At 39.2% G+C, this 16,664-nt stretch overlaps 1 protein-coding gene across 1 annotated transcript in view; it reads right to left on the reverse strand.

Moving 5' to 3' along the window:
* Nucleotides 1–4,159: 4,159 nt before the first annotated feature.
* Nucleotides 4,160–16,664, reverse strand: part of dnah6 (dynein, axonemal, heavy chain 6) — a 241,124-nt gene continuing 228,619 nt past the window's right edge. The window contains exons 74-77 of the mRNA XM_059644490.1: nt 15,409–15,481; nt 12,458–12,609; nt 8,616–8,838; nt 4,160–4,485 (exon numbers count right to left, since the gene is read on the reverse strand). Of these exons, the coding sequence (XP_059500473.1) occupies nt 4,382–4,485; nt 8,616–8,838; nt 12,458–12,609; nt 15,409–15,481 (552 nt within the window). The 3' untranslated portion in view covers nt 4,160–4,381. The remainder of the gene's footprint in view (nt 4,486–8,615; nt 8,839–12,457; nt 12,610–15,408; nt 15,482–16,664) is intronic.

Consider the following 16,664-nt stretch of genomic DNA (forward strand, 5'->3'; position numbering starts at 1 on the left):
ACCGGCTGAAGTTACCACGATAGACTCTCCTCAATCTCTGCTCACCCGAGGCATGATGATGCCTCAGGTTAAATCACAACCAGTTGTATCTCTTCTTAATGACAGAGCAACGCTATGGTCCAGTAGGACTTCCAGTGAATAACTTGGGAATGACACACCACACAACACTGGCAAACACAGAGAACTGTCTATAATTCTGTTTAGTTTCTGCCAGGAACTGTTCTTTATATGCTGATACGTAGAGCATTTTTGTAATATCAGTTCCCAATATCAATATCCAGATATTAATGACTATTTCACGTGTTTACTGTAGATCTTGGGGCTGCTAGAACCTACTCTTTTATAATGAATTGCTACTTCTAGGAACTAAGTAATTCAAGCACCAGCAGTGCAGCAACGCAAGTGTAATATTGTTGAGGCAAGGTGGCTGCAGAGCAGGATGCTCCTGATGTAGCTCTTCTGTTCTGCCTGTTTATTTTCTCTGTTTTTCTTTTTCTCTCCTCTTATCCCCGAAGGTGAATCCTAGAGCAGTGTGTGGTTCACGAGTCCTGGAACAGTGAGGACAGCAAGCCCCAGAACAGAGTGTGGGGAAGCAGCCCTGGAGAAGTGCACAGGCAGAGTGGAGACCAGAGCAGGGAAGGCAGCCCTGCAACTTAGCTTGGAGATGTTGAGTGCCAGTACGGAGCAGACTAGATGCTTGGTGCAGAGTGGGAATGGCTGTGGCACTGGTGTCTGGCATGGGCGGTCAGGCCAATGTGGAGACCCTGAGCTGTTGCAGTGTAATGATTATTTGAAATTTTTTTAATCTGACTGTAATGTCAATCCTTTAGCAATGTCTTATTTCTAACTTTTTAAAAGAAATCATGTGAAGTAATGCAACTTCTTTTTATTCCTCTTTTGTATCCAAGACTTCTACCTCGGTTTTTGTAGCTAAGATGGTGCTATAAGAGGCAGACACTGTAAAAGCTCTTCACAGTACTGCAACAAATGAGTACATATGACAATAAAGGATATTCAATTCTAATATGAATTCAAACATAGCTTTTTGGGGGAAGTTATAATTTACATTGCAGCTTGGCTTTTATGTTTAATAATTACATATCAATAAGCACAAAAATTCATTGACCTGACCATCGATGAAAATTCTCCAGGCAAGGAGGTGAATCTGCAGAACTCATTGTCACTGAAAAAGTCGAGGCCAAGGCATTTGAGTTACTTAAGACAGGAGATCACAAATTACAGGGAGAAGTCAAGAGAATGCGGTTGAGAAACATGTCAGCCATGATTGAAAATAGTGCAGCAGACTCAATGGGCTAAATGGCCTCATTTTGCTCCTTTATGTTATGGTCGTATGAGGGGAATCAGGATTTTTTGTGTGCAGGGAATTTAATCCCCTGAAATTGACGTTGGTTTGGAATCTCAAAATCACCTGTCCTCCTCAGCAATTCTACAGGGAGGGATTGCAGACAAACAGGGAGCTCCATTGGATCTGTTGGGTAAGTAAAGTAGTTAAGAAGCACAAGAACAGTATTAATTCTCAATTCTGCATTTCCTAGCCAAGGCAACCATTTTTTGACTCGTCTGAAATTCATTGGTCTCCGAAGCAAATGCAGAGTAGGAGGAAATTCTTTGATGAAACTGAAGAGCTGGGAAAACTTTGATCAGTCACAAGCAAAAAATTTCAGCCACAGCCAGGTGAGAGGCTGCTATTCAAAAGCATTTCACCTGTCAGAATGTAATCACTACTTGACTGATGATGGTTAACTTCTTCAAAAGTGGGCCATGGCACTGTCATATTGTAGCCAGATTAGTAATCTGGATGCCCAGAGCTAATGCTTTTGGACGTGGATTCAGATCCTGTCATGGCAGCTGGTAGAATTAAAATCTAACTTAAGGAACAGTGACCATGAAACCACTGCCGTTTTTTGTTTTACATAAAGCCCATCTCGTTCAATAATGTTCTTTTAGGAGAAGAGGGCAGGGCAACACTTCTGGAGGATAATTGAGACATGAGTACGAGTGGACAAAAAGATGTGGGCGAGTACATTGGTTGCTCAGGCAGGAATGTGAGGGGCATACAGAGATGGCGAGGGGGGGGGGGGGGCGTTGAGTGAAGATGCAAGACAGGTTTTCCTGAGAAGCTCTGTACTATTCAATAATTAGTTTGGTCCATTGCAAATTGCCTCAGATTACCTGCTGACGTGAGAGATTTTTGAGATTTCCATGAACTTGCAAGCTTTGCCCACAACTGAAAAAGCAAGTTACAAGGATTGATGCCCCTGTATAGGAGAATGCAGGGTATCTGCAAGTGTTATTCCACTGACCTGCCATACCTGTTGTTTATTTGGCTTCTCCTTGTGCACTGACTCTAGCTCGGATGTCCCATATTCCTGATGTTGACTTCCTTCTTCAATTTCCTTGACAGCAGGATCTCCAGGCATAAGAGGAGATAGAGGAAGCAGGCTCTCCAGCTCTTCCCTACAGTCCTCCGCTTACAGACTTCTCAAAAATCTGGGCACTGGTAATCCATGCCTTTGTAATCTATATAATAGTTCCTTTGACAGATTCAATGTGCCAACCCAGCTGAACTCCCTTATTGATTGAGGAGCTCAGTGGTGGGATGTTTATGCTGTCATTCAGAGAAACAACCTGGACAGAGTTTCCTAACTAGTACCAGACCCACAGATCATCCTGCCATTGCATCAGGAACTAAGTGCCGAAGATTCTGCCTATGGTCTCTGCTTTGAACTCTGCAGATCCTGCTATTCCTGCTGTCTCCAGCATTTTCTGTTTTCATTTCTGCCTCTAGAGGTATGCATTAAAGACTGATTTCCATTTCTCATCTGCATTTGTGCTGCTCACCATGATTAAAGAAGAATAAAGTGTCTAGAGGATTCTTAGTCATAGCAGTCTTCAAATTACAGGGGCATCAATCCTTGTAACTTGCTTTTTCAGTTGTGGGCAAAGCTTGCAAGTTCATGGAAATCTCAAAAATCTCTCACGTCAGCAGGTAATCTGAGGCAATTTGCAATGGACCAAACTAATTATTGAATAGTACAAATATAACAAAGTGTGGAGCTGGACAACAGGCCACACAGCATCAGAGGAACAGGAATGCTAGCATTTTGGGTCAGGACCCTTCTTCAGAAATTCTGCTTGGCCTGCTGTGTTCCTCCAGCTCCACACTTTGTTATCTCTGACTCCAGCATCTGTAGTCCTTGCATCTAAGTGAACTGTGCACGTGGATTTACTCCAAATCAGACTGTAACAGCCAATGATCGGAAGGAAGGTCGGCATAAATGTTCCATCTTGATTTTTCTTTCAAAGAATTGTAGTATTATGGACCAATGCAAAGGCCTTTCAAATATATCAAGACAATCCTAACTTTTATTTAAAGGCAAATGTAAGGTGCTGTGTTCCAGATGTAATTTAATTGGTTACGTTACTTGGCTTTAAGCAAAACACACTTTATTATTACTTTACCCTACAGTTAAAATACAAACAAAAGAAAGAAGAGTAGGTATGATTTTAACTCTATTGGAAAACTTAACAGAATAATAGATTACTTAATGACTAAACGGTAATATTGCATAAACACACCCTTGGCAAATGCGAATTCAGGAAATTAGATTGTCTCACATGCAGTTTTAGCTGACAGAGAGAACCCAAGCTTTTTAGCTGTGGCTAAGAGATGTAATTGCTGCCACAACTGACTTCACAACCACAACAATCACTGAAAGCTAAACTAAAACTCTGATTCTATGGAAATCTGTCACCACCCATTCATGCTGCTTCTATTGTTTTAACTTAACAAAAAATCCCAAAGGCCTCACAAACTGTTTATTTTATTGGCTTAGAGGAGAACAGTTCATTGTCTATAGCTCAAAACTGCTCTTCAAAGAAAAAGGGAAAATATTCCTCATAAAGCTATAGTATCATCGCAGTGGGTAATTCCAAATGAGAAAAAGTCTGTTTGCTTAGTTCTACGTTTAAAATAAAACTGCTTCACAGAAATCATTTGTTTGAATATTTATTGAAATGTTACTAATAAGGCACAGATTATTGCAATATTTTACCTAAGCAAAGCAAAATGCATTTAAGCAAATTATACTGATACTTATAGTAAATTAAAGTTTTGAAATAAAAGAACCAATCTTGAGGTACAATAATGTAGTGATTTTTAAAAAAAAGTTAAATATAAAAACTCAAATAATTACATTTGCCATAGGAGAATAAAATAAAATTAGAGCTAAAGTGTATACAAAAGTCTATCCAAAATAAAGATTCCAGTCCTTCTCCTTCTTAGAAAGCTATTTGCAGAATTATTTACACAGAAATAATTCCTAAACAAATGACCTGGCCTGCACAGGTATACCAAGATTTAATCATTCAGCTGGCAAAGCAAAGCAGCTCCTTTTGAGATCCAATAGTCACTGTCCCTTTTTGATGGCAATAGCACAGTCACAACAAAATTTGTAGAATGACCTGCAATCAAGCAAATAGAAAAATATACCATGTTATATTGAGTTGCAGTGACTGAAACTCATTAGGTTATCCACAGAAGCAGTTCAGCATTTACCCCCTTCACCACTGATGCAGTGGCAGTAGTGTATGCCTTAATAAGATGCACTACAATGACTCACCATGAATCATTCAACATCACCTTCTAACTTTTACAACCTATAAAGGACAAGGGTAAGAGATATATGGGAAAAACCACAACTTTCAAACTCCCCTCCAAACCACTCATCTGTTTCCTCCGCTGTGAAGATCAATGCAAAATATTGGCTTAAATTATCTGCCATTTCCCTGTCCACATTATTAATTCTCTCATTGTATTATTCAAGAGTCCCACGTTCTAGCTATTTTTACACCTGTGGAAGCTTTTGCTCCTTGTTCTTATATTTCATGGTAATTTACTTAATAACCAATTTTCTCCCTCTTTATTAGTTTTTTTTAACCTTCTGCTGTGGTTATTTATTTTTTTTAAATCATAATCATCTGGACCACCAGTAGTTTTCACTGCTTTGCTGTATTTTTTGATTGAATGCTTTCCTTGATCACTTTTGTTAAACAGGGGTGGTTCATGTCATTGAGTCTTGATATCGTTGTTGCTTCTCATTCAATGGGTCAAAATCCTGGAACTCCCTTTCTAAGGCTACTGCAGGTGTTTCTACAGCAAATCATTCAAGAAGGCAGCTCATCACCATCTTCTTGAGGGTGAGTAGGAATAAAAAGTAAAAGCCGAGCAAGCCATTGATATGCACATGTAATAAAATGTAGAGGATATTGTATTCCTGCCAGCAATTGAGGATATAATTTAACCTGGCAGTCAGGCATCATCAACCACAAAAGCCAAATATCTGTATTGCGTTCAAATTTTCAACTCTAATTAGATCACAACTTTATTTCCATGAAGAAAAACATGAAAAATTGGGAACAAAAATCAGAATATTGCAGATGGTGGAGGTCTTGAAATAACAATGTCAATCACTGCGTTCAGGAGATCACAGGAGCATAATCTATGACAACTGGGGAGCCTGGCTGATGTTCCAGATTGATAACCGCTCATCAAGTTTGTTGGTGTGATGGGTGAACATATTGTGAAGAAATTTAGGGTCAGGAAAGGATTGTCTAGGGGAACAATAAATGTTCCGTGATTGAGTGGGGAGCTGTGTATAACTAAATGAGAAAAGTGATAATTGTGTATGACAGGGAGCAACACAGAGAAAGATTAGAGAAAAACAAGATGTAGCCAATGACCAGAGTTGTCCTGAAATGTGATGTGGAGGTGTGTCTGTATGTGTGTGGGTATGCGTCTGTGTCTGTGTGAGTTTACTGCTGTGTGTGTATTTGTGATTGTGTATAAGTGGGTGTGTGTCTGGGTGGGGGAAGAAGTGGGCTTGAAATGGGTAATAACGCAAATAGCGTAAAGTACCAGGAGCAAGCTATAAAATTGTCCTTCTTTCTCTTAAATACCGTCTCTCAAGACCAAGGATGATTTTCTTCGGCTCCAGAGTAGTAGATCTCCCCCCACCACACTTGAGATCATGTAACATTCTAATCGTGGACCTGAACAAATGTTTGAAGAAATGTGGGCAGCTATAGATTTGATCTGATTCAGTGTGGGACTGTACCCTCAGATGTTACCAAACAATGCTACTGAGAGGGAATGCTGACACTGAACAGGGAAATTGGAAAAGTCTATTTCTAGACCAGTAAATATTGTTAACTGCGTAAGTGAGCAATCTTTTCTGTGCAGTTCTTCAAAGATTTCCCATAATGTTCATGGCTTCCTTTGTGTGAAGTCTTTGTTGCAAAGAAAGATCAGTTATCTCAAAGGTCTCCATTACGGGCCAAATGAGTGCAATAATTCAATAATCAGTTCAATAATTCAAGGTGCAGTGAAGTACTCTAGCAGGGCCAACTTAGTCTGAATAGACTTTTTCTGAGTTGTACAATCTATACAACACTATCAGATGAACTTCAGGCCTTCAGTGTAACAAAAGGCCTCTCTGAGAAAATATTCAACAATTAACAACTGTATTCAAATATTCCATTGAATAGCAATATGTTGCATTCATTTTTTTCTTATTGATGTCCTGTCATGCATGTGACTTAAACCATAGGTGGAAAGAATTCACGAAGGTGGGTCAAACTAATTTGTCAACTTGTAATTTTTTGATTGATTGCTTTCTGGTTCCTAACATTTTGGGACTGGTAAATTTGAAAAAGCAATATGTTTGCTCAAACCTCTGTTATTTTACTGGTTCCACTCTAACAGTTTTCACTTAGCTGCTGTCCTTATTTTTGAATGGTAGAGTAACTGCTTCTTCAATTGTGATGCATTGCTTTTTGGCACAAATTTCAAATCATAAATCAACGGTGGATTTGACACAGAAATTTGTATACTGTACATGTAATCCACAAATTCTGATGCCTAATATGCATGCTGGGTGCAGTTTTACATTGAGCAATAAGTATTGTGAAGAATGTGTTTTGATTTTGCTGTCCAAATCATTACACTCAGCACCATGCTTGCACTAACTCCAAAGTATAACATTCAAAGTTCGGAAAGTGAACTGTTTCAAGTCATTTCTGGATTTAAAAAAAAACTTGTGTTCAGGAATAATGATTTTGAAGACTTGAACAAAAGAACAAAACAATTTATTGAGTCATAGAGTCATACAATATTGAAACTGACCCTTCGGTCCAACCGGTCCATGCTCAAAATAACCCCAAACTAAACTACTCCCACTTGCCTGCTCCTGGCCCATATCCCTCCAAACTTTTCCTATTCATGTATCTATCCAAATGGCTTTTAAACACTGCAATTGCATGCGCATCCACCACTTGAACAAAAGTAAAAGAAAAACAAAGAAATCTAGCTCTAATTGATTTAGCTGTAAATACCAAACACAGCAAATTATCTTCAGCACAATTGCCATGTCATTAACATGCAGCAAAAGCCATCTTTCAATGGCCATTCATCAGGAATGTTCCAATTAGGCAAGGCACAACAAGATTTGCAGTAAACAAAGTTCACACTGTCACATCAATATGGCATATTTTCTGTTTCGCTGAACAACCAATCCTGTTAGCTCTCCAAATTAGATTGCTAATTAAATTCCAGAATGGCCAGACATTTTTATCCCAGAAGGAAAAACCAGAAAAAATGTCATACTGTACTTAATGACTGTACTTAAACCTTCAGTTTGCTTCACAAGGTTTACTGTTACTCCTTTCTGGGATTCAACAATCCAAATGCATTGGCACTAAAAATCAGGTTGAAATTGTCCCAGAATAATGTCAATCAAAAGATATTTTGGATTGGACTTGAGAGGAATAAAGGCCTTTCTGTTGATCCACTCTGACATTCCATTCCAGAGAGATGAGGTTCAAGTAGACATACCCATGGATCAGATTTTCAAAGTAAGGTCAGCAACTTAGATTAGTCCCAGTCCCTGCACACTGCCTGCCAGGTACCAGTAGTGAAGGCAGGTGGGAGCCACATTGGTGGCTGCCACTGCCTTGCTGATGACAGCAAGCAGTCCACCACAGGTTCTGTAGAACCCAAGATGGAACCAAATAGCTGTGAACTCAAAGTAAAAGGTTCGGTGTTTATCTTGGCGTAAGTTGGTCCATGAAGCTTCAGATCTCTACGAAATAAAAATAAACATTGCAATGCCCACGAAGATGCAGCGGACTGCTATGTTCAGCGTGAATAATTTTGTACCTCTTGTACCTCCTGAACAAGCTTAATGGGCTCTTAATTGGCACAAAGCAGATTTTTAATTCTCTCCCTTCTGCCAGCTCTTCTAAAATTTCACACTGTTCTATATATGACAGGTTCCTAAGACAACTCCTCGGGCTATGATTCTAAAGTCACACCTAGGCCTGTATCCAATGTCACAGCTATTGAAAATCCTACTTGCTGGACGAGAATTCTGTTCACATACCACTGCTTCTGGCGATGTAACACAGAATTGACTCACCAGGGAGTGGGCAGGCAGCACTTACTAACTATTAACTGTGCAGTCGGCATGGCATTTCTCATTGGCATTGCATGCAAATGAATTTCTTCCCTCATCATTGAGGTAATTTGAGTATAATACCTGTGGTTGACAGGGTTCCTGCTCGGGCCCCAGTTTTGTAGAGTGGTGCATGATACAGTGATGAAATTGGTTCGTAATTCTGTGCAGGCTCAAAGTGCACAACTGGTAAAACAGCATGCATCACTTTGGGAAAGGCATCTTCCAGCACCATTTCTTTATCATCCCAACGGCAAGCATCCATAAACATTCCATGGACCAGTACACCATCTTTAGGGGAAGGTAACTTGTGGAAAAGACAAACAAAGATGCATATAAATACAATATTTAAGTTTATATTACATGAAATCAAACTACATAATAGATGTAATTTTGATTTTTTTTGACACAGAATTGAAGATTCCCTGGAAAAAGGTGCCAAAGCTTTTCAAAATTCAATGGAAAGACAAAATGTTATTTTTATGATGCAAAGTATCATTCTGATAGAGGCATCAGTTTTAACACAGATGTGATATCTAAATTAATGTTTTGATTATTCCAAAATTGACGTCAGGTAATGAAGTCTGAAGGAAAAATTGTTCATTTTTGAAGGAGATCAGGTTTCTCGGATACAAATCCATTCCAGTTTTCAGTGCTGCATATGAAGACAATGTGTAAGCTGTGGAGTGGAAAGCCAGAATGCTAACAAATGGCATTGTGAAACAGAAGGCAGACAAAGTGGGGTGGGGGGGTGAATGGCAGAATAAATATGTCATAACCGTGGTGATTGCATTCATTAGTGGGATAGACAATATTGTTGATAAGGCACTTCAGGAATGGTAGGATTAAGCTCAGATAAAACTGTTTAGACTGAATAGCCTGGTTCAGTATGGTGGACACTCTGTAATACTGTAATATTTATCAGAATTTAAAGAAATGTGGAACTTCCTATCAGCAACCAGAAGATCCCAAAACACATCGCTCTGAAATGCCACTGCAGACACTGTAGTCTATCAGATTCTGCTGATTTTCAATCCCTTTTCATTTTAATACCCTGGGACAATAATGTCAAGGCCATCACAAATTGGTCAGCTCCTATATAGCTGGTTGTGGGAAAAGAGTACTTTTTAATATTACTGTACAAATATTCCAGAAAAAAAGGTGTGTGCAGGAATCAAAGGAAAGGCTGTTTTTCACACAGGAAAATGCAGTGAAACCTAGTACACTTTCAGTAAAGTTAGAAGTAATATCTGGGAATATGTACTATTTGCATTTACACTACATTTTATTGTGGATATATAAGATTTTTAACTATGGTATTTTATGTAATTAATGTTTGTGTGTAAATGTGCGTTATTAGAATCTATCAGATTTGGTCTTTGAAATAGAAGAAGTCAGCTATTGGCTGGTTTATTTTTGGCTGTGAGAAGGGGTGCTTTTGAGAGTTTCTTAATTAGCAAACAAAAATAATTTTTTGAAGAGATAATTGGAGATGTGTTTACTTACAAAGTGATCCACAACTAGAACCAATTTCCACAGTCATAAAAATCAAACAGCACAGAAACAGATCCGTTGGTCCAATCATCAGTGCTAACCAGACATCCCAATCTAATCCCTCTCTGATGAAGGGTCTAGGCCCGAAACGTCAGCTTTTGTGCTCCTGAGATGCTGCTTGGCCTGCTGTGTTCATCCAGCCTCACATTTTATTATCCCAATCTAATGTAATCCTTTTTCATGGTGTAGAACATTAACTGTTTAATTTTCTTTAAGAACTTCCATAAATCTTCACTTAAAAAGTCTCTGAAACCTCAGTGGCCCTTCTTTGGAACTGCCTACCTTTAGTGTTGTTCTGAGGCCAATGATACATGCGATAGAATAACTCATAACAATCTAGCACCTTTGATAAACTAAAAATCGTCCAAGGCATCCAAGGCAGCCCATATCCCTCCAAACCCTTCCTATTCAAATACCCATCCAGATGCCATTTAAATGTTGTAAATTTACCCGCCACCAACACTTCCTCAGGCAGCTTGTACCATACACATACCACCCTCCCAGGTTTTTAAAAAAAAGAGTAAAACCTTGCATTTATTTTGCCCCTTCCTTTCTCTACTCTCTCTGCCAACTTCACAATCTTCTGAGATATGTGCCCTCCTTTTATTCTGGCCCCTTGAACACTTCCGATTTAAATTGTTGCTTCATTGTTGGCCACGCTTTCAGTTATGCCTCAAGCTCAAGAATTACCTATCTAGACCACTCTATCTCACTTTCCTCCTTTAAGACACTTCAAAATTTACCTCCCTGACCAGATTTTTGCTCATCTGACCTAATATCTCTTCATGGGTCTTGGAGCAATATCCTGTTTTGTAATGTTCCTGCAGACGATTTTTAGTATATCAAAGGTGCTAGATCATTACGAGTTATAACATCATGTGTATCATTGGCCTCGGAACAGCGATAAAGTTAGGCAGTTCCAAAGAAGGGTCACTGGACTTGAAATACTATGTTTTCTCTCCACAGATGCTGCCAGACATGCTGTATTTCTCTAGCAATTTCTGTTTTTGTTTCAATTGAGATACTTATTTGAAATTTGAAACAAGTAGAAAATTCCTTATTAATTAATTGTGTTAATTATTAATTATGTTTTTCACTGACATGTATCTTACAACTTTACAACTACTTATGGAAATAAGGTTGCAACCCTCCAGAATTGGTTGTAGTCATCAGGAGCTGAAGATCCATCTCGTAGGCACTGCGGTGTACAGCACTGGAGAAAATTCGTAGGAATACTAAAGAAGATAGTTTTCTTTGAACATTTCTCTGTACCAGATATAAAAATATTGAAAATGGGGAAGGTTTGTTTGGCTGACAGTCAAGCATCAACAATTAGAAAATTATATTTTAGTACCCTGACTGGCACCAGAAAATAGTGCATCACTATCGGTGGATGTGTTGGCTGATTAATGGCTGGAGTGTGGAGGCAGGTCATGTGAGATCTTAGAAATTGGATTAATCAAAATTGGCAACCCTGCATGGAATACTGGGTAAAGCTTCATTTCCCCACGGCAATTTAGTAGAAACTTACAAAGAAATTTGTTAATAAGTACATTTACGATTTGATCAAACTTGGTGTGCAGCGGAAGTGCTCCATCACTATTTAAAAATCTTTTAATTTTATAATTAGCAGTCCTAAGAGGTAAACTAAATTGGATTTTTGTTTTAAACAGGGCACAGACAGAAGTATGGGTGAAGGTATGACTTTATTTAAATCCTTTTTCATGGCATAGAACAATACCTGTTTAATTTTCTTTAAGAACTTCCATAAATCTTCATTTAAAAAATCTCCGAAACCTCAGTGACCCTTCTTTGGGACTGTCTACCTTTATTGTTGCTCTGAGGCCAGTGATGCATGCGATAGAATAACTCATAACAAGCTAGCACCTTTGATAAACTAAAAATTGGCCAAGGCAGCTCACAGGAACATTATGAAACAAAACGTAGCTCTGAGACTCAAAGAAATATTAGATCAGATGACCAAAAATCTGGTCAGGGAGATAAATTTTGAAGTGTCTTAAAGGAGGAGAGAGAGATAGAGTGGTCTAGGTGGATAATCTCCGATTAACCATAAACCCTCTTTAACACAAACCATTTCAAGCTTTGAACTTGTCTAAAAGGTAGGAATCCCGTGTTCTATAAATTATAATTTTTTCATGATACTTGCCACTCCAAATTAATTGATTTTTTAAATGAATACGTTGATGTATCTTTATAATTCATACAGAAACTTAAACTTTCAAATAGTATAATTACCAACAAGAGATGAATTAGCAATGTTACATAGGTAATGTAGAGGAGCTGTGATTCTATTACTCGATTGATTGCATTTTATAACACCAGAACATTGTTTTACAGAAAGCTGAAATTACCAATTCATCCATTGGAAGCACCTCCCCAAATTTTATGGTTTTTATAGCTTCTGCTACTTCCACTGCATTCCGGTACACAGGAATAACATTATAACGAAAGCTAAGTTCATCAATTGGAAGGTTGTATTTCCTGGCATGGTTCTGAAGTGTGCCTGAAACAGAAAACAAAATAAATTGTCGTAATTTGTGGGAGTTCCAATCTGGCAGATCTTCCCTTCCTAAAGCCAGCCTGCCAGCAATAAAGGAAAGTTGAGTTTTCATTTGTGGTGAGTAAATAAAACATTAACGAGGCATAAGGCAGAATGACAACCTCCAGTATATTTTAATTTTCTGAACACTTGCCAGTTTTTTCAATCAAAGGAGATACATCTGCTGTACACAATGGCTAAAATATGCTTGAGGAAATTTACTTGCAGCCTCTACATTAACATATCGCAATATTGGGTCATCTTTCAACTTTGCAGAACAGAATCATTTAAATGGTGAAAAACTACATAAAGCTGCAACACAAAGAGACTTGGAGGTACTTCTGCACTAAAAACAGAAAGCTAGCACATAGATGCAGCAGATGATCAGGAGACATAGTGGCATGTTGGCCTTTATTTCAAGGGTGTTAGAATATAAAATTGGGAAGTCTTACTGAAGCTGTACAAGGTGCTGGTGAGATTACATCTGTAGTGCTGTTAGCAGGTTTGGTCCCCTTCTTGAATGAAGGAGATCATTTCAATGGAGGCAGTTCAAAGAAAGTGATTCCTGGTGTAGAGGGGTTATCTTATGATCAAAGACCAAACAAGTTGGGATTCTATTCAGTGGAATTTAGAAGAATGGGAATTGCTGTCTTTGAAGCACAAGGTGGCACGGTGGCTCAGTGGCTAGCACTGCTGCCTCAAAGCTCCAGGTATCCAGGTTTGATTCCAGCCACATGCAATTGCCTGTGTGAAATATGCACATTCTCCCTATGTCTGCATGGGCTTCCTCCAGGTACTCCGGTTTCCTCCCACAGTTCAAAGATGTGCAGGTTAGGTGGATTGGCTGTGCTAAATTGTGTGTAGAGTCCAGAGTGTGTAGGTCAGGTGGATTATCCGTCGGAAATGTGGGGTGAATCTGGGTGGGATGCCCTTTGGAGAGTCGGTGTGGACTTGTTGGGCCGAATGGCCTGTTTCCACACTGTTGGGATTCTGATTCTGAAACATATAGGATTCTTAAGGGGCTTAACAGGATAAATGCTGAGAGGATGTTTCACTAGAGGGCATAGTCTCAGAATAAACTGTGCCAATTTTAAGACTGTTAAGACTGTGTATATTTAAGATGAGATGGATTGATTCTTGATCAGGAAAGGAAATCAAAGGTTAGCGGAAAGGGCAGGAGAATGGACATGAGGAATGTCAGATTAGCCATGATCCCATTGACTGGCTGATCAGGGTTGGGGGGCTGAGTGACCTACAGATATTCCTACTTCTTATGGTTTTATCCTTTCTCCATTTATCTCAGTATGTTTTGTCACTTTTGCAAATATGAAAACTTTACAATGACATCTAATCTACTCCTACTAAAGAGGTTGGAAGTTAGGGAACTTGGAAGTGTGGTTATCTCGGAATTGTCCTTGAAATAGCCTAACAAGTCATTCAGTTGTACCAATCGCTGCAAAATCTCAAGGAAATGAAACCAGACGTGTCATCTGGTGTCAACCTCGGCGCTGAAAAAGAAACCAACAGAAACAGCCTTGTCAAGGCTGCAAAATCCTCCTTACTAACATCTGGGGGCTACTGTCAAAATTTGGAAAGCTAGCTCACAACCTATTTAATCAACAGCCTGACACAATCATACTCTTGGAATCACAGCTTACAGACAATGACCCAGCCACCACCATCACCATCCCTGGATATGTCCTTTCCCAACAGAAACCCATCAGAGGTGATGACACGGTGGTATACAGTTGAGTTGCCTTTGAGTCCTCATCATTGACTTCAGACCTCATGGGGTCTTGTGGCTTCAGGTTAAACATGGGCAAGGAAACTTCCTGTTGATTACCATGTACTGTCCTCCCTCAGCTGATGAATTGGTACTCCTCCATATTGAACACCACTTGGAGGAAGCACTGCGAATGGCAAGGCACAAAATGTACTCTAGGTGGGAAATTTCAATATCCACCACCAATAATAGCTCGGCAGCAGTACAACTGATTGAGCTGGTTGGTTTGTAAAGGACATAGCTCCTCGACTTTGTCTGCAGCAGGTGATTAGGGAACCAACAAGAGGGAAAAACGCACTTGACTTCATCATTCCCAATTTGCTGGCTAGAGATGCATCTGTCCATGACAGTATTGGTAAGTGTGACCACTGCACCATCCTTGTGGAGACGAAGTCCGACTTTCATATTTGAGAATAACTTCCATCGTGTCATGTTGTGAGACACTATCATTGTGCTGAAGTGGATAGACTTTGAACATATCTAGCAACTCAAGGCTGGGCATCCGTGAGACACTGTGAGCCATCAACAGCAGAATTGTTCTCCAGTACAATTTGTAACCTCATGGCCTGGCATATCCCCCACTCAACCATTACCATCAAACCAGAGGATCAAACTGAAGATGAGGTGCCAACCTGGTGAAGCCACTGAACAGGACTATTTGCATGCCAAATAACATAAGCAGCAAGTGATAGACACAGCTAAGTAATCTCACAACCAACAGAAACAGAACTGCTTACTGTGCCAGGTGAAAACTGCTCTCATCTTCAGAAAAGTCAAAAAGCCTCCAGTCTATTTCAAAAATTCAAACTACTTCTCTAACTCAGATTATTTAATTTAACCTATTTTGCAGTATTTTTGTCAAATGTTCCTTCATTAAAATAACAATGAAAACATGGTCACTGAGTATTAAGCTCCAACTTAATTCAAAATTTACTAACAAGCCAATAAATGTTTATTTCAAAAAATCTCTCTGGCCTTACCTGTCAGAAATCCCTGAGGAAAGAAGAATCCAGAAATCCAAAAAGACTTGGGTTGTCCTTGTTTGATCCAAGTCTAAAAATGAAGCAAAGGAAAAATTCAATTCTGTGCAATTACTTCCATACATAATAGCACTTGGTGATTCGCATTAACCCACTGAACTGAATATATAAAATCACAAAGACACATTTTGATACAGTCTGTCAACCTAATTTTGAATTGTTGTATGCTTAGTTTAATCTTCTCTTATAATTAAAGGAGAATTTACTTAATGTTGACTGACATGTCAACATGAGATAGCAGGTTTTATTTATAATTCTTCCTCCTGACTAATTCAAATCAAGAGATTAGCCAAATTAGCAGTTTGCAGTCAGCTTGATAGTAGAGTTACTTAGAGTGGCGCTTCCCAAATAATGGCTTAGAACTTTGATGGAGTCATGAGCAGAAATGCTGTGGTTAAAAGCTCCAAGGCAGAGATAGCTGGTTCAGAGTGCAGTGCCTTGTACCGCACCCTTCACCCCTCCCAGAAGTGTCTTATCTCTCGCTACTTGTTCTCACTACATTGCTCTTCTCTATTCCTGGTCTCAAGAGTCTCGCCAAGCAGCCATGACTATTTTAAAGCCTGACTGTTGAAAAGGTTTGGGAAGCATTACCCTAGAGGAAGTAAAGATGGTAATATCACTGGACTAGCAACATAGCATTCCAGGGTCTGGTCTCTGGTGGCAATGGTCCAAATCCCACAATGGAAACTGGAGAAATTTAAATTCTATTAATAAAGCTGCAATTGAAAACCAATCTCAGTAATAGTTACTAAAAATAGCCAAGTTAATGTAGAAAGGTTTTTATCAGTAAGGGGAAATAGCAGGAAAGTGAAGTTAAGAATTACTAAATCAGCCAAGATCTTACTGAATGCCACAGCAAACTCGATGAGCTGAATGATCTACTTCTGCACCTACGTCATACATCTAAATGCAAAAATATCCCATTCACTCACGTCCTTTTGGGGAAGTAAATCTGCCTTTCTCACCTGGTCTGCACTAGTTGTGGCTTCAAACCTACGGCAATGTGGATACTTAACTCCCTTCTGAACTGGCTGTACAAGGCACTAGAGCAATTAGGGATAAGCAACAAGTGTGGAAAATGCCAGAGATCCCACAAAAGAATGAAAAAAAAGCCTCAGTTTCACTGAATAAAGAGTAAATTTCACCAGCGTTTCTAGCCCCAATTGCTTTCTAGTGACAAAAACATACGTTGCTGA

The sequence above is a fragment of the Stegostoma tigrinum genome, chromosome 3 (assembly GCF_030684315.1).
Source record: "Stegostoma tigrinum isolate sSteTig4 chromosome 3, sSteTig4.hap1, whole genome shotgun sequence".
Lineage (NCBI taxonomy): Eukaryota > Metazoa > Chordata > Chondrichthyes > Orectolobiformes > Stegostomatidae > Stegostoma > Stegostoma tigrinum.